At 44.3% G+C, this 24,252-nt stretch overlaps 1 protein-coding gene across 1 annotated transcript; it reads left to right on the top strand.

Moving 5' to 3' along the window:
- The first annotated feature begins 2,854 nt into the window (after positions 1-2,854).
- Positions 2,855-22,906, top strand: LOC124596005 (extensin). Its single transcript, XM_047134955.1, has 3 exons — positions 2,855-2,978; positions 17,921-18,232; positions 22,512-22,906. The coding sequence occupies exons 1-3, from the start codon at positions 2,967-2,969 to the stop codon at positions 22,833-22,835; spliced, it is 648 nt and encodes a 215-aa protein (XP_046990911.1). The 5' UTR covers positions 2,855-2,966; the 3' UTR covers positions 22,836-22,906.
- The last annotated feature ends 1,346 nt before the right edge of the window (positions 22,907-24,252 follow it).

The raw sequence follows: 24,252 nt of genomic DNA, 5'->3' as shown, positions 1-24,252 counted from the left end.
GTAGCATCATTTCACCCAGTCTTCCTGGTCGCTGTTCTTCGAATGAGTGTACAAGACGTCTCAGTTGCTGACAATAAATGGCAACAGTGATGGTTACGCATCGGAAAAGCAATTCGTAGTACAACACACCGTCGCTGTTCCATCGAATGCATTACAGTATCTTTTGCAGATGCGTGCAAGTCATTGTATAGGCAGTTGCTGATTTGCTTGGGCTCAACCATTCGTTTCTCTTCCTTATGTTGGCATAAAGACACAATTTCTCGTCACCAGTAACGATACAGGATGGGAATGGTCCCTGTTGTTCACGAGCCAGTTAATGAAGAGCAGGCAGAGACGCACATATGACCCACTTATTGTTGTGATTTTGGGTCAGAGCATACGGTAACTATGAACACGATTTTTGAACCTTGCCCATTGCAGGCAAATGTCGCACAATGGTAGAATGGTCACCAGTTCTCGAATACACTGCCGCGGATCGCTGTGAATTAATGCGTTTAAATGAAAGTATTACTGGTTGAAATGGCTCTGAGCACTATGGGACTTAATTTTTAGGTCATCGGTCCCCTAGAACTTAGAACTACCTAAACCTAACTAACCTATGGACATCACACACATCCATGCCCGAGGCAGGATTCGAACCTGCGACCGTAGCGGTCGCGCGGTTCCAGACTGTAGCGCCCAGAACCGCTCGGCCACTCCGGCCGGCCGAAAGTATTACTGAACGTGGACAGTCACTAATGACAAAACAATACTTCTTAAAACGAGAAAACCGTTTTTTGCCTTGCTCTCTCGAATGGCATTATCCCCACACACGGTGAAAATGTTTGTGGGTGCCTCCGCTGTTGTCACCCCTCTACTGAACTCAAACAAAAGACTAGATCGGAAATGTTCAAGTTTCTACATTTGGCACTCCATTTTCTAGCGTCCAAAGCTCCACTCATTGTCTCCAAATAGCAATCGATAAATAAACGCATAGCAACCAGAATACCAACATGCAAAACAAAATCGCTACGAACTTATACATTAACCTAATAATTATGTATACACTATGTGATCAAAAGTATCCGGACACCTGGCGGAAACTGACTTACAATCTCATGGCGCCCTCTATCGGTAATGCTGGAATTCAATACGGTGTTGGTCCAGCCTTAGCCTTCACGACAGCTTCCATTCTCGCAGGCATACGTTCAGTCAGGTGCTGGAAGATTTCTAGGGGAATAGAAGTCCATTCTTCACGGAGTGCTGCACTGAGGAGAAGTATCGATGTCGGTCGGTGAGGCCTGGCACGAAGTCGGCGCTCCAAAACATCCCAGAGGTGTTCTATAGGATTCAGGTCAGGACTCTGTGCCGGCCAGTCCATTACAGGGATGTTATGGTCGTGTAACCACTCCGCCACAGGCCATGCATTATGAACAGGTGCTCGATCGCGTTGAAAGATGCAATCGCCAACCCCGAATTGCTCTTCAACAGTGAGAAGTAAGAAGGTGCTTAAAACATCAATGAACGCCTTTGCTGTAATAGTGCCACGCAAAACAACAAGGGGTGCAAGCACCTTCCATGAAAAACACGACCACACCATAACACCACCACCTCCGAATTTTACTATTGGAACTACACAGGCTATCATTCGTCATACCCACACCATGCCATCGGATCGCCACATTGTGTACAGTGATTCGTCGCTCCACATATTTTTCAACTGTTCAATCGTCCAATTATTACGCTCCTTACACCAAGCGAGGTGTCGTTTGGCATTTACCGGCTTGATGTGTGGCTTATGAGCAACCACTCGACCATGAAATCCAAGTTTTCTCACCTCCCCACTAACTGTCATAGTACTTGTATTGGATCCCGATGCAGTTTGGAATTCCTGTGTGATGTTATGGATAGATGTCTGCCTATTACACATTACGACCCTCTTCAACTGTCGGCGGTCTCTGTCAGTCAACATACGAGGTCGGCCTGTACGCTTTTGTGCTGTACGTGTCTCTTCACGTTTTCACATCACTATCACAACGGAAACAGTGGACCTAGGGATGCTTAGGAATGTGAAAATCTCGCGTATAGACGCATGGCACAAGTGACACCCAGTCACCTGACCACGTTCGAAGTGCGTGAGTTCCGCGGAGCGCCCCATTCTGCTCAGTCACGATTTCTAATGTTGTTCGAATGAGTGTGAAATCTTATGGGCCTTAACTGCTAAGGTCATCAGTCCCTAAGCTTAAACACTACTTAACCTAAATTATCCTACGGACAAACACACACACCCATGCCCGAGGGAGGACTCGAACCTCCGCCGGGACCAGCCGCACAGTCCATGACTGCAGCGCCCTAGACTGCTCGGCTAATCCCGCGCGGCTTCTAATGACTACTGAGGTCGCTGATATGGAGTACCCGGCAGCAGGTGGCAGCACAATGCACCTAACATGAAAAACCTATGTTTTTGGGGGTGTCCTAATATTATGATCATAGAGCGTACATATCCTGCAAATTGATACATTCCACATTATTTGGATGAAAAATTGTTATTTCAAATGATCTATGGAAGAAGGAACTAATTACATAAAAATGACTTATGTTGGTTCCACAGTGCCGCTCTTTAAGTGCATTGGAGTCTTGCAGCAGTACCTAAGGAAACTGGCCCTCCTTTTTCCTAACGCGAGAGCATAAGTGAATCCTGGTGCGAGAGTGTTTGCTGGGGCGGCCCCTCGCGGATGTGGGGAACACAATGGAGGCGCGGCGGGCGATGGGAGGCGAGTGACGCCAGGCTGGGCGCAGCGCGCGGCTCTGTCTTGTCTGCCTCTGTCTCCGTCTCTGTCCCCGCCGTCCCTGGACGCGCCCCCCTCCCCCCCCCCCCTCTCTCTCTCTTCCCCCACAAGGCTGGCGCCCGCTATATAAGTGGAGCACATCGTCCGCACTCGGGGCACTCCGCCGGCACTTCCTCCGACTCGACGGCACTACTCACCATGAACACCATCGTGAGTACATGTTTCATATTTTGTCTAATAATTTTTGTTTATGACCGTCCCAATAACTTTAAAAAATCTTGAAAATTGTGATTCTTGGTTTTTGCTAGACATTACTTCTTCCGGTGTAATATTCTTTGATGTATACTTCGCTTTAAGGATACCTTGGTATCAGAGAATCACCACAATAATTTGCGTGCGTGCCCTAAAATTTGACAAGAGTTCAAGTTACGTGTTAAGAGTATATCTTGACGTCTATGTACGTTGCAGTTCTTGTAGGAGCTACCGTTTTCGTCCGACAAGACGTGATGTGACAGCATGAAAACTTAGAGCCGACAGATAAAATGTGTCGCTACATCATTTCTGCTTTCATTAAGTAGTTTGTGCTCGTGGTGATTGTCCTTTCGTACCTATGTACAAATATGTGTGATAGAGTTTCATGGTACGAATTCACTAAAAGAAGGGATAGATTGATGGGGCACCGAGGTATAATTTGGTAATAGAAGTGATGAAGTAAAAACTGGAGAGAGAGAGATGAAGGCACAAATACAGTGATCACATTCAAAAGGGTGTAGGTTGCAGTACCAACGCAGAAATAGACAAACTTGCGAAAAATAGATGTGCACGAAACACCATATTAGTGCAATTTACGAATAATTCGGTTCTGGTAAGAAATCAGGTGTGCAGAAACGCGTCAACCACTGAAGATTTATTTAAAAGTAATGGCAACTGCTCCTAATTAATAGTGAGCTAAACAGCAGTACGGGAAAGTAAGTGCGCGAAATTTGTATGTCGATAAAAAGACAGACCTCCTTCAGACGCGAAACTGTACAAAATTGGTCATAAAAATAAAGTAGCTTGAACCATTTCATTCAATTAGGTTAGCACGAATCTTATTTACTGTGAAATGAGATTTCTGTGTCCCTCAAAACGTTACCAGTGATGGATTTGGCATAAGCTCTAAAATGTCCAATTATATTCGACGTTTACAACGTGCATCTCTGAATTGCTTGTGTCACGTAGCTGAGCACAAAGTCGCCCGAAAACAAATATCAAGTATACAGCGATAGACTCTATTTGCTTGAAGAAGAAAGGAATGAAGAATAGGTTACAACGTTCAGTCAGTGAGGAGATCATTGTAGATGGAGCACAAGATCGGATTTCGACGAATGAGAAAGAACATCGGTCATGTGCTTCTATGAAACATCCCATGATTATCATTAATAGAGTTGAGGAAACCACGGGAAACCCGTATCTGGGTGACTGCATAGGGATCTGAACTGCCCTCATCTTGAATAAAAGTCCAGGGTCTTGCCATCTCGCCAGGTTTGTGCAAAGATACATCATGGAACGACTTCCTGCAAAATTATTGGGTCTGACGCCAACGGTACTGGAATGGGTACTAACCAAGTGACCGTACATAAAAATCCTGAGAGTAACTTAGCACTGTTTTATAGGAGTGGACATCACTTGGCTCGCGTGCATCCAGAAACGCTAAGAAATTATAGTGCGTGATGGAGCTAAGTGCATTACAGGAGTTTTCTGGTGCTAAGTCAGCGAGTTTCTTATTTGAATATTCGATGACGTAGCTCCCACTCTTGGTCCACGAGACGCAGCAGGCAGTGGATATTGGCGCCCAGATTGATGCCTTGACGTCCGAAAGGAGTTCGATACGGTTCACTCTATAGGTGTAACACGAACTTATGGACAAAGAGACAGTCTTTTGTTTGCATTGAACAGCATATTGCAAATATAGCACAAATAGAATGTCGTTTTTAGTGACATTATTTACACGTGAAAGCAAAATCTGGTGTACCTGAAGAGAATGTTGCAGGTGCGTCACTGTTCACAATATATACAAAGGAGTTAGTGGATAACGTCGGAAACACTACGAGGCTGTCACGAATGACGCTGTTGTGTACAGAGCAGTCTTAACGGTGGAAAACAGTAGGGTAATGCAGAAAGACCTGCTGAGGATAGTTGCTTGGTCCAGGGATTGACAGTTGACACTCAAAGAAATTAAATATATTGCGCATAAACAGTCGGGAATACCGGTTACGGCATGATTACACGATTGCAGGACCATCACTGGAAGCAGTCACATCCGCAGAACATCTTGTAGTTTACATGCGTAACGATTTAAAGTGGAAAGACCACATAAAACTAATTGTAGGGCAGGCAAATGCCAGACATATTCATTAGAAGGATCCTCAGAAAGTGCAGTCCACCCACGAAGGAGGTAGCTTACAAAATTCTCGATCGACCGATACTTGAGTACTGCTCGTCAGAATGAAATATCTACGAGATATGACTGACTACAACGGTGCCAGACGTTCAAGACAGGCGCTGTGCGTCACGTTGTGGATTACTGTTACAGTTCCGTAGAAAATTAGAAGAGTCAACCAACAATTTGCTTACTCCTCCTTATAGAAAGGACCATAAAGGTAAAATTAGAGAGACTAGCACAGAGGCCTACCAATAGTCGTTGTTCCCGAACGGAATTCGCGACTGGTGTAGGAAAGGGCGGGGGAAACTGAAATTACACTGTCGTAAGAGTGCAACTGACAGCCTGGAAGCAGGACGTGAACTGCAGCTCCGCGTGGCTGCGGATGGGACGTTGGAGAACGCGCAGCGTGAGAACCGAGGAGAGCCATGGGACCGTAGGCGAGTTCAGCAACGAGAGCGAGAGTGCGCGGGCGGCGGGAAATGGCGGGGCCTGCGACGCCCACCGACCCAACCCGTTTCCCAAGGCCGCGTAGGGCTGGGCAGGCCTTCGACGGTAATGTCACCTGTGACCGCACGTGTCCGTCGGAAGCGAGACAGGCGCTGCCGGTGGCGCAAGGCGTGAACCTTTGTCCGCCCGTTGCGCGGGCGTGTTGAAAGCGACGGGAGACTAGAGATTACCGTTTCCTCGACGACGACGTCGTTAGAGGCGGAAGACGAGCTAGTACTGGGGAAACATGGGAAAGGAAACCTGGGATGCTTTTGTCAAAGGAACCATCCTGGAGTTCACTTAAGTGGTGTAGGGGAACTTCAGATAACTTAAATTTGAACGTCTGGCCACGGATTTCAAACGCCATCCTCCCGAAGACGAGTGTAGTGCACTACCACTGCGCCATCCCGATGAACCGTGCAGAGACTGAGGCGCGGGAAAACTCGCACGTGATAAACACGTGTTGCCAAGAATAGGGTGCGATATCGCAGGGTCTAGTTTCCTGGATGGTGGCACCCAGCATCAATATGCTATGCAGTAGTTTCCTGACTCTTTTTCTCGTATCAGCAGCTACTGCAGCAACTGGCAAGAAAGGAAGATTGTACACAAATGTCCCCTCGACGCAAAATTCTTTTAATGAGGGAGCACAAGCCCCGGTAGGTCAAGGGTGGGAAAGGATGTCGGCTGTTTCCCTTCGAACTGATAAGTCCCAGCACTTGCTTTATTTATGACAAACGCGGAAAACATCAATCACTAAAACATGTGTTAGCGGTCGATAGTATTACACATTCCATTTCCTTATTACTCTCTGTTAGTGCGTAGATTTTTGGTTAGGCTTTACCGTGACTGTTATTTATGTCGAAATTTGTGGTTTCATACGATTTCAGTCTCCAAGACGAAAAACACAAATTAGATTTAGTCACGTAAGCTTGAATTCGGAAGCCTGTATGAGGAGTTTCGTTTAGCTCTCCCCTTAATCACTGTTTTTTTTCTCGCTCCGCACGCGGAAGGAACTTATTTTGCTACCACTGTAGAAGGGTCCAAAGGTCTGATAGTATATTTTGGAATTTCCAGCCGAGCTGACAATTGTGCGCAAAATGAAATCTTCAGCATGGCTACAAAACAGAAAACAAACGATCAGTCACACCGAGGAAACACGAGAAACCCTTAGAAAAATCATTTCATATGTGACCGGCACATCCACCTCGAACATTTCTCCTGTGGACAATCAGTCAAAAATTGGCGAAAGAAAAATTGCTTCTTCCTCTAGTAGTGCTTCGATTCTTGTACACAAATACATACATTTAAATTTGGGAATATTTTATGAAGAGTGTCGTAAAACAGCTCATCGATTTTCTGTCATGTTGAACATATAACATCATCCGCACAAGGGTTTGATTTCGGTGTATATTGTTTGTTTCAGGTATTTTTGTCGAACGGAAAGTAAACGGAAAACGCTGCTCTTATTATGACGCTGTGTGAACTGATGTAACTAGGCACCAAACGGAAACATCTAATGCAAAATATCTCCTTCATGGATTGTGCGTTTCCAGTCCTGAAATTTTTGCCCCTGTTATTTAGAACTCGACAGCGGTATCTCTATTATTGAAATCGAGAAAAGGAACAAGAAGTAACAATGACACCATACTTTGTAGTATTAGACAGTCGCTTAGCCTTACTCACGAATTGCACTCCTATCTTTCATGAAACATACATTTCCGGCTTTGGCGAGAAAAGAAGAAAGTGAACTAGTAGAAATAATGTCGTTAGCCAGAAGCATATCCACAAGCTAAGGCTGTTATTGATGTTAATAATTTCAGATAAAAATTGCTGGTAACAATATTCATACATACAGGGTGTCGGAAGATAAATCATTAAGGTGCATGGCAAACGGGGAAGATGAAGGGAGGATTCATCACAAAGCATGCAACGAACTAGCGTGATGCCACAGATGTGAGACATGTTTACCGAAAAATATCGTTTATAACAGTACTGCAGGACACTTCACAATGAATTCAGACGCCCATATGGTACGCTTCCTCAAAGGAGATATCATATATGTCGTATCATTCAAGACTGTCTTGGTGGTACATACCGTCATTAACAAAGCATAAGATGGTCTTGAGCGCGGTAGTTCTATACAATGAAATACGTTACGCGGGATGGTGTTTCCTTGGTCCGCTACAACCTGTCATGGTATTAACTTACTAATCAATACTTTCAGAGGGACAACCAAGCCAGATATGTCAGTGTACAACCGTATCATGATCTGAATCCAAAACTTTTGGGATATTGTGCTGACACTTATCGAAATCCAGTAGCAAACCACGTGAGAAATGCTCTGTCACAATGTAGTAAGATCTGTCGCTTCTTCCCTCAACATGGATACTTCGTAGTCATTAGTTTCACGGTCATTCATCTACAGCAACGAGCCTTTGCTGTCTGAACCATCTGAATACGTCCCATTGCTTGACGTAGGCTAGATTTAAGAGTGTAATGGTATTCGCTGTTTGACGCTCTCGCGACGTTTCAAGATATATCGCTTTCAGTAACGGTCAGGAAGTAGTCGACGCAGCAATAGTAGTAATAGTTCTTGTTAATGTTTGTTATTGTGCGGTTTATGTATACAAGGTGTGTGAGAAAATCAATGAGATCGATTCTTCATCTACCAATTTCTTATTTTTTTGAAACAACAATGTTCTGCCCTTCAAAGAAGTTGTCTTCGGCGGCTACACACCGGCGAAGTCATTGTTCCCGGTCTTGGCAGCAGCGCTGAAAGGCTTCAACTGATACAGCCTTTAACACGTCGGTCACATTCTTATGAGTGATCTCCGAAGTTCCAAAATGACGTCTTTTTAAGACTTTTTGAGTTTCGGGAAAAGAAAAAAGTCACAAGAGCTCATATCAGGTGAAAAGAGCGACTGTGGAACAGCGGGAATGCCTTTTGAGATCAAAAATTCCGTGATGGAAGTGGCAGTGTGACATGGGTCGTTGTCATGGTGTTGCATCCACTTGTCGTCAATGTCCGGTCTCACACGATTCACTCTTTTTCTGAACTTTCCAAGGACATTTTTACAAAACACTTGGTTGACGGTTTGTCCTGGAGGAACGAATTCTTTATGCACGACACTCCCCTGTCAGAAAAACAAATCAGCATGGTTCTGATCTATGATTTGCTCATTCCAGCTTTTTTCGGTCGAGGAGATGTCCCAGTGAGCCACTTCTCGTTTTACCGCTTTGCCTAAGGATCACATTAAGAAACCCATGATTCATCACTTGCCACCATGTAACTGAACAATTCGTGGTAATTAGCAATCATCTCAACAAGATCAACTCACACCTTTCTTCAATTGTCCTTCTGCTCAATTGTGAGCCGGCCGGTGTGGCCGTGCGGTTCTAGACACTTCAGTCTGGAACCGCGTGACCGCTACGGTCTCAGGTTCGAATCCTGCCTCGGGCATGCATGTGTGTGACGTCCTTAGGTTAGTTAGGTTTAAGTAGTTCTAAGTCTAGGGGACTGATGACCACAGATGATAAGTCCCATAGTGCTCAGAGCCATTTGAACCATTTGCTCAATTGTGAAGGTTTTCCGGCACCATTTTGGCTCAAACCTTTGACATGTGCAAAACTTCCGTCGAAATTTGATGTACGGTGGAAATGTTTAATAGGTCCCCATAACCCTTATTGTTAAACGTCTATCTGATCTCACAATAGCACGCACACGTTCGATGTTTTCGTCACTTTTTGAAGATGAAAGGTCTCCCTGAGAGAAGTTCATCTTCAACGCGTTCTCGACCTTCCAAAACTTATTTGTGCAGCGAAAAACGATTTGAAATGTTCCCCATAGGTCTGTTTCAGCCTTTCAAAGGTCACACTTGCGGATTCCTATTGACACAAAAGTTGATGGAGTAACGTTGCTCTAAATTCCGCATTTCCATTTTCGTAACATACAACAAGAACAAATCTCACTGATCGTGCTCATAAAAATCACGTGATGATCATAAGGAGCTGAAACTCGGACTGACCATCTGGAAGGGATGAACACACCGGTCTATGTTTATACAAGTGGAACAACACAGCATTGTCAGATGGCTCGCAGTGTTGTCAGTCTCATTACATCTCTCATACACCAAGTGTATATATACACTACCAGCCATTAAAATTGCTACACCAAGAAGAAATGCAGATGATAAACGAGTATTCATTGAACAAATATATTATACTAGAACTGACATATGATTACATTTTCACGTAATTTGGCTACATAGATTCTGAGAAATCAGTACCCAGAACAACCACCTCTGGCCGTCATAACGGCCTTGATCCGCCTGGCCATTGAGTCAAACAGAGCTTGGATGGCGTGTACAGGTACAGCTGCCCATGCAGCTTCAACACAATACCACAGTTCATCAAGAGTAGTGACTGGCGTATTGTGACGAGCCAGTTGCTCGACCACCATTGACCAGACGTTTTCAATAGGTGAGAGACATGGAAAATGTGCTGGCCAGGGCAGCAGTCGAACATTCTCTGTATCCAGAAAGGCCCGTACAGGACCTGCAACATGCGGTCGTGCATTATCCTGCTGAAATGTAGGGTTTCGCAGGGATCGAATGAAGAGTAGAGCCACGAGTCGTAACACATCTGAAATGCAACGTCCACTGTTCAATGTGCCATCAATGCGAACAAGAGGTGACCGAGACGTGTAACCAGTGGCACCCCATACCATGACGCCGGGTGATACGACAGTAAGGCGATGGCGAATACACACTTGCAATGTGTGTTCACCCTGATGTCGCCAAACACGGATGCGACTATCATGATGCTGTAAACAGAACCTGCATTCATCCGAAAAAATGACGTTTTGCCATTCGTGCACCCAGGTTCGTCGTTGAGTACACCATCGCAGGCGCTCCTGTCTCTGATGCAGCGTCAAGGGTAACCGCAGCCATGGTCTCCGAGCTGATAGTCCATGCCGCTGCAAATGTCGTCGAACTGTTCGTGCAGATGGTTGTTGTCTGCAAACGTCCCCATCTGTTGACTCAGGGATCAAGACGTGGCTGCACGATCCGTTACAGCCATGCAGATAAGATGCCTGTCATCTCGACTGCTAGTGATACGAGGCTGTTAGGATCCAGCACGGTGTTCCGTATTACCCTCCTGAACCCACCGATTCCATATTCTGCTAAAAGTCATTTGGTCTCGACCAACGCGAGCAGCAATGTCGCGATGCGATAAATCGCAATCGTGATAGGCTACAATCTGACCTTTATCAAAGTCGGAAACGTGATGGCACGCATTTCTCCTCCTTACACGACGCATCACAACAACGTTTCACCAGGCAACGCCGGCCAACTGCAGTTTGTGTGTGAGAAATCGGCTGGAAACTTCCTACATGTCAGCACGTTGTAGGTGTCGCCACCGGTGCCAACCTTGTGTGAATGCCCTGAAAAGCTAATCATTTGCATATCACATCATCTTCTTCCTGTCGGTTAAATTTCTCGTCTGTAGCACGTCATCTTCGTGGTGTAGCAATTTTAATGGCCAGTAGTGTATATATCCACGGCGCGTCATCGTTGGAAAACGAAATAGCAATAGTAATGAATGTTAAGCCGACGCCAGCCTTGCCATTTAACTGAAAGGTTTCCTAGCTAGCAGCAACGCACATATAAAGCTGATGAGTCAGAAGCGAGCACATTAGATGCGTAGCTGTCCAGCGTGTTCCAGAGAGCACTCACGAGCGACGAACGAGTTAACTGCAGACGAGAAGGAGCAACATGACGACATGGGCGGGAGCCGGTTCTGCGACAAGCGGCGCGACCTTGCCGGTGTAACAGTACCGCGGCGGTTAGCTGTACATCGTTGTCGTAGTCGTCCGCGCTGCCTCCCTGATCTACTTCCGATAACCAGTGATGTAGCATCTTGTTAGCGCTACAAGGTGCGATCACTTGCTGATCGTTACTGAAAGCCGTATATCTTGAAACGTCGCGAGAACGTCAAACAGCGAATACCATCACACTAATACTGTTTTTGGTCTGTTTGTCGTACACGCCTAATTTCTACTTCTACATACATAATTCGTGCGTTGCAGAGAGTACATTCTGGCATTCCTAATTATTCCCTTTTCTGTTGCACTCGGAAATGAAGCGAATGAAAAACGACTGTCTATGTGCTTCCGAACGAGCTCGATTTCTCTAATCTCGCTTTCGTGGTCCTTACACGCGATATACGTTAGTGACAGTTTGATCAGGATCGTTCTCCAGTAAATCGCGACCTGGTGAGGATCCTAAACACTCAGGCAGTACTAAAAATAAGTCGCTTAAGTGTTCCGTAAGCAGTCTCCAAACTACACTTTCCTGGAATTCTTTCGGGAGAGCGAAGTCGACCATTGCCTGGACTACAAACCACCTTACCCGCTTCATCTATTTCATGTCGATTTGCAACCTTCTGCCTCACAATTTAATCGATGTGACTGTGTCAACTAGTCCACCACACTGTATTCGTACATTGCAGGATTACATTTAGCATTCATCTGCAGTAACTGACATTAGAGCAAGTTGCTATTCACCGCATCGAACAGAAATTTTAAGTCATCTTATGGCCACCTACCGAGACTCAACAGTTGCAGACAACCTGCAGGTGAGGTAAGCTCCTGAGCTAATCAACAATACTTGCGTTCCTGTGAAGAAAACCTTAAACGTAAAAAAGCAATCTTTCTATATCGAATAACTGGTATTCCAATCTTGGTGAATGGCACCTCGAAACGTTTTGGGTGTCATCTTCTGCTCAGGCAAATACAGGGACGCAACAGTTTTGTCCGTATTTGCAGGACTGAGAGACGGCTGTCTGTTTAAGATAAATTTCCATATAATGGAATTTTTTTATTCTTACCAATGTATATGCTACGTTTAGTGTGGACAAACTAAAACAGGTCAGCAAACTGAGCACCAAATACCAAAATTAACGTTATGTAAAGACTGTTCTAGGTCCTGGTGAGGATTTTTTGATGCGTAATGAACCTGTTTCACGAGTTAAAATATCCAGACAGAGGCAGAATCTGACATCATCTGAAGAAATGAAATATTGAGGATGCAATTTCTCGATACCACTTCATTCGAAACCACCTTCGTAACTAAACAAATGCCTATTGATCTTGAAACTAACTCATGCAAAATACAAATTTTTTTGAAGATAAAGAAGTAGGCTGTTTTTGAAAACACTCCCAAAAAATGATATTTTACTGTCCAGTCGCACAGATAATCGGTGTTGTATTCGGTTTGGAATTTCCTGGAGGCTTTCATGTAACTAATGTTTTCTGGTGTTCAGACACGTTTCGGACAGTTTTCCAAGATCTCTTTGCTCCTTTCATTATGTTGTCAGTATCTGCCTAAATCACTTTCCGGCCCTTCAAAAATGCCTAAGTAGTGTCTACGTAACACAAAGCTCTTACTTGCGTCCGGTTGCCCTCCATTCCTTTTTTTGCATAAGGGTTCGACTTCCGGTCCTGTACAAAGTACAGCAATTTGATATTGTTATCAGTCATCCATATCACAAATTCTATTATTATCTCCTCATTACTAACCATTTTGCAATCTTCTACAATATTAATAAGTTGTGCCACCCATCCAGCGCCCGTCTGCGGCCTTACATAGAAAAGGAACCACGTGAGTGACCACATATATAAATTTTTTAAAGTTTAGTGATAAAATATCACTCAGACGCAGATACGACTGGAACTTCTATTGCATAACTACGAAATTTTGTCTACAGAATGCCAGAGGTGGCAAACAGGCCTAAAAAAAAACAGTTTTGAATACGAAGCTTCATGACTGACCATTAATAAATGAGTCAGTGGTTCACGGAATTAGAAACAGCAAAAAATTCCCATGTTTCCGAGGTTTTCACATGTCAAGGAATTCTCTTCAATGAAATTTACATTAGGTTTATATTTTTTGAAAAATGTATTATTACAGCAGTTCACCTCTAAATATCTATTTGTATATTATTATCCTCAATATTCAGAAAATTAAATATTCCAGATCTTTTCACAGATAATATGTTTGTTTTTGAAATTATTTCTTCGTAGACGTTCGACAAGTAATCTAGTTAGTTTTCTGATCTACTTCCAATGACTGTGGGAGAGATTTCTTGAAACAAAAAATTCGGTTACAGTTACTCAAATTTTTCAATTTCACGATCCGAATAAGAGCTTTACGGGAGTAAACATATTGCCATCATGCGTCACTTCATATCTGATTTTTTAGAATCTTTTCCTTTGAGAACAATCAATACCTGACAGAGCTTTCTTGTAATTACCGCGAGACAACAATTTGCGCTTTTAGTATATTATGTTATAATATTTCACGTCCGTATATTATTTAAGGCACCAAAATTTGACAGTACTATTTCATGCGTGCCAAAACCGTATATGCACCTTTGCTCAGACTGTGTTGTTTTTATTAACTCCAGCATTTATTTCGTTCCTGTCTGCAGAACGTCTGCTACCGGTCACCTGCAAATGTCAGCACATTTACACAGTACCATGATACAACGTTCCATTCACTGCTTGTCCCTGAACGGTCTCTCAATAAAGGTCACTCGCCTGTTCCTGCAGGCCGCAGGGCAGCAAATAAATAACTTTCATTTGAGGAAGGTCTACAACTACACGCGAGTTGCATTTATGAAAATAAGGCAGCAACAACTTCAGCGTTCATAGCGCTTGTTATAACAACACATTCGACATGCGAAACGCTAAATACAGAAAAGAGAAATAAACTCTGTATAAAACAATGAACTGTGGGTGTAAAGAGCACTTGCAGTATTTCAGAAAATTAATATCCGAAAATTTGAAATAAGACTGGAGAGCGATAATTATTTTTGCTTGGCAACACCCGTCTCCATAGAGCACTAAGTGCAAGTGGGAAGAAATGATTTTCATTCTTTTACTTGTTTTACTATGCGTTTATTGATTACGGAACGAAGTACTTCATTGTTATTTCGCTTCAAGAGCTAAAGAAGAATCATAAGTTTATACACCAACAGAACGCACTGATACAACTGAAAAATAATTGCATACGTTCATTACTCTCCGCCCGCGGAAGCACTTCATCCAAGTGTTCATGTGGAAGCAAGTCAAAGTCATATAGATCAAAAGAACAAGGTATGTGAGATCAATGTGGATAATCTACATTCGAGATCATCACAAGGGACCCACGTTACTGCTCGCCAATATGACATCTCTCGATGAACAGCTGTGGAGCTCTGTCTCTCGAATATAGTACGTATATAGAGAGATCAATACGGATAAAAGCAGTTTTCAAAGCTATTAATGAAACATTAATTAATATACGGGTTTTATGTGCTAGTTTCATAACGGTAACAGAGAGTAGTTTATTTCCGTCCTCTAGGAAACTTTGTAATTATTTTATTTGTCTCATGTGTTCCATAGAAAAGGTATACAGCAAAAACCACCGGAGCAGAAAAGAGATTATGAAATGATTAACAGCCTAACTGTAGTCGTGCCGATCAGACGCGGCGAGCGAAACAAGCCAGCACCTTCATTTATATGCAACTCCAACGGGCGCAGTGCCAAGCTGTTTGCATAAGCTTCAGGCGTCACGTGTAACCAGTTTGCTAAGGTCTCGTGGGGTAACCGTGAAATTAAAATCTGCTTCCCGCTAACATGTAATACCGTAGTGCTCTATGTAGTTCGTGAAATGAGATTGTATTATATAATCTAATCTTTATTGTATTTTTCAGCCTCTTGTGTGACCATAGGCCGAAAAGTACGACAAAAGATTTTCGTATCCAACTAGGTCCTTTCTTTATATTATAGACACTCCCTTGCATTTATCGACATTTAAAGAGATTTGCCAATTATTATATGAAGTGAAAAGTGTTTCTGCTTCTCCTTACCATCGACCGCCGATACTTCTATACCGGGTATAACGGGTATAAATGCATGTATTGTGATCATTGGTAACTTAATATGCACGCACTTCATTGTGTTAGTTGCTTTTTCTCTGCGTCTGACGGTCTTCCCACAAGCGCGTTACATACACTGAGGTGACATTAGTTATGGGATACCTCCTAATATCGTGCCGGACATCCTTTTGCGTGGTATAATGCAGCAACTCTACGTGGCATGGACTCAATAAGTCGTTAGAAGTCTCCTACAGAAATGTTGAGCCATGCTGCCTCTGTAGCCGTTCATAAATGTGAAAACCTAGGCGGTGCAGGAGTCTATGCACGAACCGACCTCACGATTACGTCCTATAAATGTTCGATGGAATTCATGTAGGGCGATGGGAGTGGCCAGATCATTCGCTCGAATTGTCCACAACGTTATTAAACCAATCGCGAACAGTTGTCCCCTAGTGATATGGGAACATGAAGTCCATGAATGGCTTCAAGTGGTCTCCAAGTAGCCGAGCATAACCATTTCCTCTCAATGATTGGTTCAGTTGAAACGGAGAACCCATCCATTCCACGTAAACACAACCCACGCCATTGCATACTATCTTGTTGATAACTTGGATTTATAATTTCGTAGGGTCCGAGCCGCATTCGAATCCTACCATTAGCTCTTACCAACTGGAATCGGGACTCATCTGACCAGGCCATGGTTTTTCAGTCGTCTAGAGTCCAGCCAATAAGGTGACGAGCCCAGCAGAGGCGCTACAGGAGATGTCGTGCTGTTAGCAAAGAGATTCGTCGGCTATCTGCTGCCTTACCCCTTTAAGCTACATTTCACAGCACTGTCATAACTGGCATGTTCATCGTACGTCCCACATTGATTTTTTCGGTTATTTCAAGCAGTGTTGCGTGCTTGTTAGCACTGATAACTCTTCGCAAGCTCTACTGCTCTTAATTGAGGACCGTCGGACACTGCATTGTCCGTGGTGAGTAGTAATTTCTGAAATTTAGTATTCTCGGCACTCTCTTGACACTAAGGATGTCGGAATCCACTTCCCTAACGATTTCCGAAATCGAATGTCCCACGCCTCTAGCTCCAACTACCATTCTGCGTTCAATGTCTGTTAATTCCTGTGGTGAGGTCACAATCACGTCGGACGTCTTTTCACATTGTAAGTAGGCTGTTTAGGTTTTTATGTTGGTAACGCCACGTAGCGCTCTGTATGAAAATCACTGGCTGTGCTGTGTGCAGTCTGTGGCTGGTTGGCATTGTTGGAACATTCGCTATTGTAGTGTTGGGCAGCTGGATGTGAACAGCGCGTAGGGTTGCGCAGTTGGAGGTGAGCCGCCAGCAGTGGTGAATGTGGGAAGAGAGATGGCAGAGTTTTGAGAGCGGACGATCTGGACGTGTGTCGGCCAGAAACAGTAAATTTGTAAGACTGGATGTCATGAACTGATATATATATATTATGACTTTTGAACACTATTAGGGTAAATACATTGTTTGTTCTCTATCAAAATCTTTCATTTGCTAACTATGCCTATCAGTAGTTAGTGCCTTCAGTAGTTAGAATCTTTTATTTAGCTGGCAGTATTGGTCCTCGCTGTATTGCAGAAGTTCGAGTAACGTAGATTTTTGTGAGGTAATTGATTCATGAAAGGTATAGATTATTGTTAGTCAGGGCCATTCTTTTGTAGAGATTATTGGAAGTCAGATTGCTTTGCGCTAAAAATATTATGTGTCAGTTTAGTGTTGATCAGAATAAGTAACGAGCGAAATGTCTGAGTACGTTCAGCTCTGCTCAGCTGTTTGAAAATGAAATAATGTAAGAGGTTTATCAGCACAGTAATTCATAAATTTTTCTAAAGGGACGTTTCAACATTAATCACCTGAATACAAATGACAGCTCTGCCAATTCACTGCCATTTTATTTCTTCTGTAGGCGATACTACCGCCACCTGTACATGTCAAAATGGCCATACCATGATTTTTGTCACCTCAGTGTTATTTACTACCTGATGTTTTCTGAACGGTCGTAACTGCACCACTAAGTGAGTACGTCAGTGAATATAGACTAATCGTTATCCGTCCCACTTTAACAACTGACCTGCTGTCCAAGGGAATATAAGAATTAATGGCACGTTCTTGCCACATGTACTTGGAGGTACTAAGCAAGTTAAAAATATACCACCGCTAATAACTATAATTATTAGTCTGTAAACGTGGTAAATACTTGTTCAGTACAATGTCCTCAATCACCCCTACAGCCCTGCACAGTCTGCCAGTAGTGTCGCCCCTACCCACGGTCCCGTCTGTGTTGCGCCGCAGGTTTTGGTCGCGACGCTGGCAGCCGCGCTGTGCGCCTGCAGCGCGCAGTACGTGCCGCCGAGCGAGGCCCAGCGCGCCGCCATCCTGTCGGAGCAGCGCTACCTGGCGGGAGACGGCACGTTCGGCGCCGCCTACAGCCAGGAGGACGGAGTCGAGTTCAAGGAGGAGTCCGACGTCGACGGCAACCGGCGCGGCTCCTACAGCTACGTCGACCCCAGCGGTCAGCGCCGCACCGTCACCTACACGGCCGGCAAGGACGGCTTCCGCGCCACCGGAGACCACCTGCCCGTCGCTCCCAACCCACCCCCACAGGTACGACACGCTGTGTCCCTTTAGCGTATGACAACCTCGCAAACGTGTCCTTGCGCTCGCTGTCTTCTTCTTCGGCAAGCATGAAGGGGTGCTCAGCCTCAGTGCGGACTGCACTCTCATCCGGTCAATGTCTACCCGCTCGCGAGCTCGGCCGGGAGCCTGCAGATGGGGAAGTTCGGCCGCCGATTTGCAAGTCTTTCCAGTTGACACCACACTGAGCGACTTGCGTGTCGATGATGATGAAACGATGATCAGGACGACACAACATTCATACCCCGAACGGAGAAAGTCTCCGATCCGGCAGGGAATCGAACTTGGGCCCCCTGGATGGTAGTCAGACCCAGTTAAAGGGCTCGCAGAATTTCAGGTGAGATTCTTTGCGTCAGTCGGTTTACTCACGGTTCCTGAGTGTGCATATGCACCTTAAAGTACTCTTAAATTTCAGTAAGACGAAGTGTGCTAATGCTGTTCTTCTAGCACTTAGTGTCATAGACCATGAACTCCCATAATCGTTGTGGAATATCACGTGTACTGTACGAATCGAAGTCATTTCAGGGACTGAGTAGTACAAGATTATTCGTGAGTACGTCCATGGCCTTGTAAGATGACTGCACAAAAACTATAAGACTAACAGAAAATAGAGACGTATTAGTGGACAGAGCATCTCTTCAAGCCGGCTGCTGTGGCCGAACGGTTCCAGGAACTTCAGTCCGGAACCGCTCTGCTGCTGCGGTCGCAAGTTCGAATCCTGCCTCGGGCATGTATGTGTGTGATGTAGTTAGGTTAGTTAGGTTTAAGTAGTTCTAAGTCTAGGGTACTGATGACCACAGATGTTAAGTCCCATAGTGCTTAGAGCCATTTGCACCATTTCTTCAAGTTTTTAACCCACATAACAGATGCTCAGTATGAGCACAGTCTTTGATGCAGCAAACGTCAATACGTTACTAAAGTCTCTGATACAAATTGTCTGGAAAGACGCGACAGCAGCCTGCGTTGAAAATCTTTTCATTGGGCTGCCTATATGCTGGTGCGAACTGATTCAGTGCGACAATACGGGCCGGATGATTTTGCTATATTATGTCCTGAGGCCCATTGTCCCTAGTACAACTATGCCATGGCGAGAATCACGAATCGAAACTTGCAGCGATGCTCTGTTCACTGATATGTTTCATTTTTTATGTTTCATATAACTGATTCGTCTCGATGGGCAATGTATCCACCACCATCAGTACAATGTACAATTAAGTCCGACCTTGTGCGGGACTCTCAAAGTAGTGGGTACGGAGGACATGGACAGAGACTGTGGATAGGTGGCGCTAGGTGGGAATGTGGGTCGGCTGAGAGGCGTGCCGAGATAGTCCACGCAATTGTGATAAACACTGTATCCAGGCGTCGCAGTGGTTAACGCACCTGCCTGGTAAGCAGGAGATCCCGAATTCGAATTCTACTATTTACTAATTTATCAATGGCCAGTATGTAGCCACACCTCCAAACATATCGTGTATACGTAGCCTGAAAACTGACTCTTTCCACATCGCTTGGATAAAAATTGTGTAAATCAGGGTCCTTCATTCCACTGCTCTATAGAGCAAAGAGCTTTCTCTCATGCTCATTGCTAGAGAGCGCGTCGAGTAGCGACAGGAATCTTGTTGAATGCGGTATGCGGCGCGCAGCAACTGTAATTTGTCGGAGATTGCCTTATAAATTAGTGCCAGCAGTTGCAATTTAATTTGCAATAAACAAGTACTAACAGAAACACCGATCAAACATGGTCAGCCTATAATTGATTACAGTGAGCTCAAATACAAATATATTGTAACGTAAGGGAAACAACTGCATGCAAAAAGGTGACACGAAATATATGCACCTACGAACTAAATGAGTTACCTAATTACCTAATTGATAATAACGATAGCCATCAATCAGTTAAGTGTTACTACTCTCTGAGAACTTAAATCCAACGAAAACTCACGAAATCAGCATAGAATACTTTTATATTATTTCCTTCTCCATTTCTTTGATTTTCCTAGCGCAAGGACGGCAATGTTGGGAAGCTGCTATTCAAATATTGTTTTCGATTAAGTTGCCCTCCTAAAAAACAATTTCCAATCGACAGCTATCGTATAAGAAATTTATAGCTGATTCTCACAGCAGTCTCTTAATGGATAATTTGCATCCTGCAAATAATTGGCCGTATTTTATGAGAATATTTGAGTTACAAAAATCGCAGTTATTCTTGAAGCGAACATAGACCCAGTTTTTGGCATTTTTGTCGTATTATAAAACTTGCTCATTTTTAAATTTAGTGGTATCGTACTTCACTTGACAGGCTGGCCTTTAAATCAAGGTTTACTGTCTCGCACTGGTCATCGACGTATTTGTTGTACTCTCTCGCGTGATTTAGGACATAACACCGCTGCAGATTTAATTATTAACACAATCGGCAACAGCCACAGCTCCTCTCTTTAAGGTTTATCTCTGAAGGTCTGCTATTGCAGCAGTCCTCTTCGCCTGGCAGTGCTGTGACAACTGGGTCCGATGGCCTAGGTGTTCCCTTGTTGCTGGTCTCATCTGTTGGTCTGTGTGTTTCGCACGGCCCTGCGCTCCCCAACAGCCTCGCTGAACAATCCTGGCCTAAATGACATGTGGGACACGTTGCAGTAGCTCAACTCGTCATGTGGGTTGGTTGTAACAGCACGCAGAATATATCCCAAGGTCGTGTGTCCATTAATAGCACCCTTTTGATTATAATAAGGATCGCCTCAAGTTTGATACGCTGCTCGGCTATTGGCAATGTATTTTTAAATTATTTTTTAGGGATGCTGTGATACTTTTTCTTTATTTCAAGAACTGTTCTTATGGAACGGGTACCACTTGCAATCATAAGCACATAAAAAAACTGACCAAATTCGAGTAGAATTAGTGCACTAGGGGTTCCGTACAAACTTATTTACATAGTTCATCCATCCTGGGAATCGAGAATCTCAACGATTTTTGCCTGTTATCGATATCGACACTGGAAAGATATTGGTCCTGGGAATTCCAAGATATCAAAATCTCTACAGTAGTTCCTCAGACTAACCCGGACATACAGAGAGAAGCGAGCAGGGGACGTCAGTTTACATATGTAGAGAGAGAAAATTTAACAAAACATTTTTCATTTTTTTATGACTACAACTTACATTTTATGTTTGCACATAGTTGGTCTATTACCCTCCTGACGGATGAGGAATTTAATGTATGTTCAAATGGCAAGAGATGTTTTTTATATGTTGTAATTACAATTCAAGAAGTTTCAGAATTTTTTTATTGCTTGTATTGTGAAACCTACTTCTTGTCAAATTTCGTGTTTCTAGGTCAACGTTTTGACTACTGATTTTGCGAGCATTATAATATATGATATAAATGACCTAATTTCCTGATTGCTTTGACGTAGAAGCTTGCAATTTTTACACCGCCAAGGGAACATAGGCCCTGATATGTGACGTGAATTTGAACTTGATACCCCAAACTGTCCCAGAGAAAACGGGTCTTAACAGACGGACAGACAAACAGACAGAACAAAAATATATTTTTCGTGTTAAATAACTGCAAGTTACCGATTTTCAGATTTTCTCCTGTACTTGTACTGTGAAACTTTGCTTCTTACCGAATTTCATTATTCTAGGTCAGCTGGAAGCAACGTGTATGTTTTGGCGAGTGAGTTTTCTAATATCAAAATATGTGTCATAAATAGGCGTATCTTTTGATTGAAGTGACTTAGAAGCTTAAAATTTTTACACCACTAAGGGACCATACACCTTCACATACGATAAAAATCTGAACTTGATACTTCACCCGCTCCACAGAGAAAAAGGATTCTTAACAGTCGGAGAGACAGACTGACTGACAACAAAGCGACCATATAAGGATTCCGTTTTTACAGACTGAGGTACGGAAGCGTAAAAAGTGATAAGTAGAACATAACACAGTCTTGCACTATGCATATCTTTCTCCATGCACGTTCACTCTTAAACTGACGCCACACCTCCTTATTCTGGGGTCTCTGTTCTCGAAACTAGCCAATCGGAAACCATGTAAGGCAATGCTTTCTTCTAACGGCGTCCTCTGGACAGTCAGTTGCAGAGTGTAGACAATATTTCTCAGTCGTTTCAGGCAGTCGAACCTCACGTTCAAGATTTGTCAGATCCGATCACAGGCCAATTAACCAATGTGCTTAGCTCGGCACTGCTTGACAGTGAGTGTGTTGACTGAGGCGGCGCTTGTTGTGCCTCGGCAGGTGCCGCCACAGCCGCAGTACCAGCCGCAGCCGCAGTACAACCCGCCGCCGCAGTACAACCCGCCAGCGCCCGCCTACAACCCGCCGGCGCCCGCCTACAACCCGCCGGCGCCCGCCTACAACCCACCTGCGCCCGCGTACCGCCCACCCGCGCCGCAGTACAACCCGGCGCCCGCGCCGCAGTACAACTACCAGCCGCAGGCGCAGTACAACGCCATCCCGCAGTACACGACGACGCCCGCGCCTCACCGCTTCTACCCGCCCGGCAAGCTCAGCCTCAGCCGGACGCCCGACGGCTTCAGCTACACCTTCAACAAGAGCTAGGCTCTCACCCCTCGCACTCACACCACTTTATATATTTACTAACTATTGTTAAATAAAATATTTAAACCACAGCTTTACCACTCTTCATTACTTACCCGAGACATTTATTTATTTATTTAGCGTATTGCGCTACACACATGGTTTACACTTATTACATATGAAATTATATGATAAAATACACCATAAAATACATAAGTGAAGGATACATATTCAGATAATATATAATACATCAACACAATAAAAAGTAACATCACATCAGATATTTTGCGTTACACAAGTCTTCAAATTCTGACGTCCGAATTGGCCATCCATTCGAGGCAGGGCGGTGTGGCGTTGTAGAAGTCAGCCCGACTACCCTGGTAGGCTCTTAATTCACAGTCCTGGGCGATGCGCTGCATTGTTTGATTAGGTGCCCCACAGTCACAGCTAGGGCTGGGAAGCTTTCCCCACTTGTGTAGATTGTGTGCACATAGTCCATGTCCTGTTCGGATTCTGTTTAGGCTTTTCCGTAGCTGTCGTGGAAGTTCAAAGCCCTTAGGTTTCTCTGGTGGACAGATAAGTTCACGGTTGTCAGGGGAGGCACTATCACTCCAGCTCTCGTGCCATTTAGTATCCATGCTGAAGTTGGTAGCTGACAGTTGTTGGGCCAGTCTTAAAGGGGGATTTCTGGAGCGGAGTCGTATTCTTTCCAAAGCTGGGACATCTTCATGGATAGGAAGTAGGGGGTTATTCAATATTTTTGTGTATTCCTTCATCAGAGCTTCCTGTCTTCGCAGGGAGGGTGGAGCTATATGACTAAGTGTTGGAAGCCAATATAGTGGGGTAGTCTTTATGCACCCAGTTATGGTTCTCATAGCAACGCTCAGCTGGGTGTCCACCTCGTTTACATGCTTGCTGGTTAACCACGCTCGTGCACAGTACTCGGCTGCAGAGTACACTAAGGCGAGTGCAGAGGTTCGTAGTGTGTCTGCTGCTGCTCCCCAGTTAGTGCTGCAGAGCCTCTGAGTGAGGCTGTTCCGTGAGCTTATTTTATTGGATGCATTTTCCAGGTGTCTTTTGATGGATAATCTCCTATCTAAAGTGACCCCCAGGTACTTTGGCTGTGGCTGATATCGCAGTTGACTGTTATTCATATGAAACCTCAGCTCATATCCTGCCATTCAGTTGTTCAAATGAAAACAGCTGACTTCAGTCTTGGTGGGGTTTGGTATTAGCATCCATTTGGTGAAATACTCATGCATTTTGTTTAGGTCAGTTGTGAGGATGTTTTCAGTGTCTCCAAACTGCTTGCTTTGGATAGCTAGGGCGATATCATCAGCTTAACTGAACTTCCTTGAGAATGTATGGCTTCTACTGACTTTTCCCCTGATTTGTTGGTGAATCGACCTATACAGGTCGATTCAGGTTAGTACACTGC

The sequence above is a fragment of the Schistocerca americana genome, chromosome 2 (genome assembly GCF_021461395.2).
Source record: "Schistocerca americana isolate TAMUIC-IGC-003095 chromosome 2, iqSchAmer2.1, whole genome shotgun sequence".
In the NCBI taxonomy this organism is placed as follows: Eukaryota; Metazoa; Arthropoda; class Insecta; order Orthoptera; family Acrididae; genus Schistocerca; species Schistocerca americana.
Note: the sequence above shows the minus strand (reverse complement) of the source record. Positions and strands in the feature narration are given on the sequence as shown.

Coding starts and splice junctions, on each gene's coding strand:
- LOC124596005 (XM_047134955.1), top strand. Junction 18,233..22,511: donor CTCCCAACCCACCCCCACAG/GTACGACACGCT, acceptor GTGCCTCGGCAG/GTGCCGCCACAGCCGCAGTA.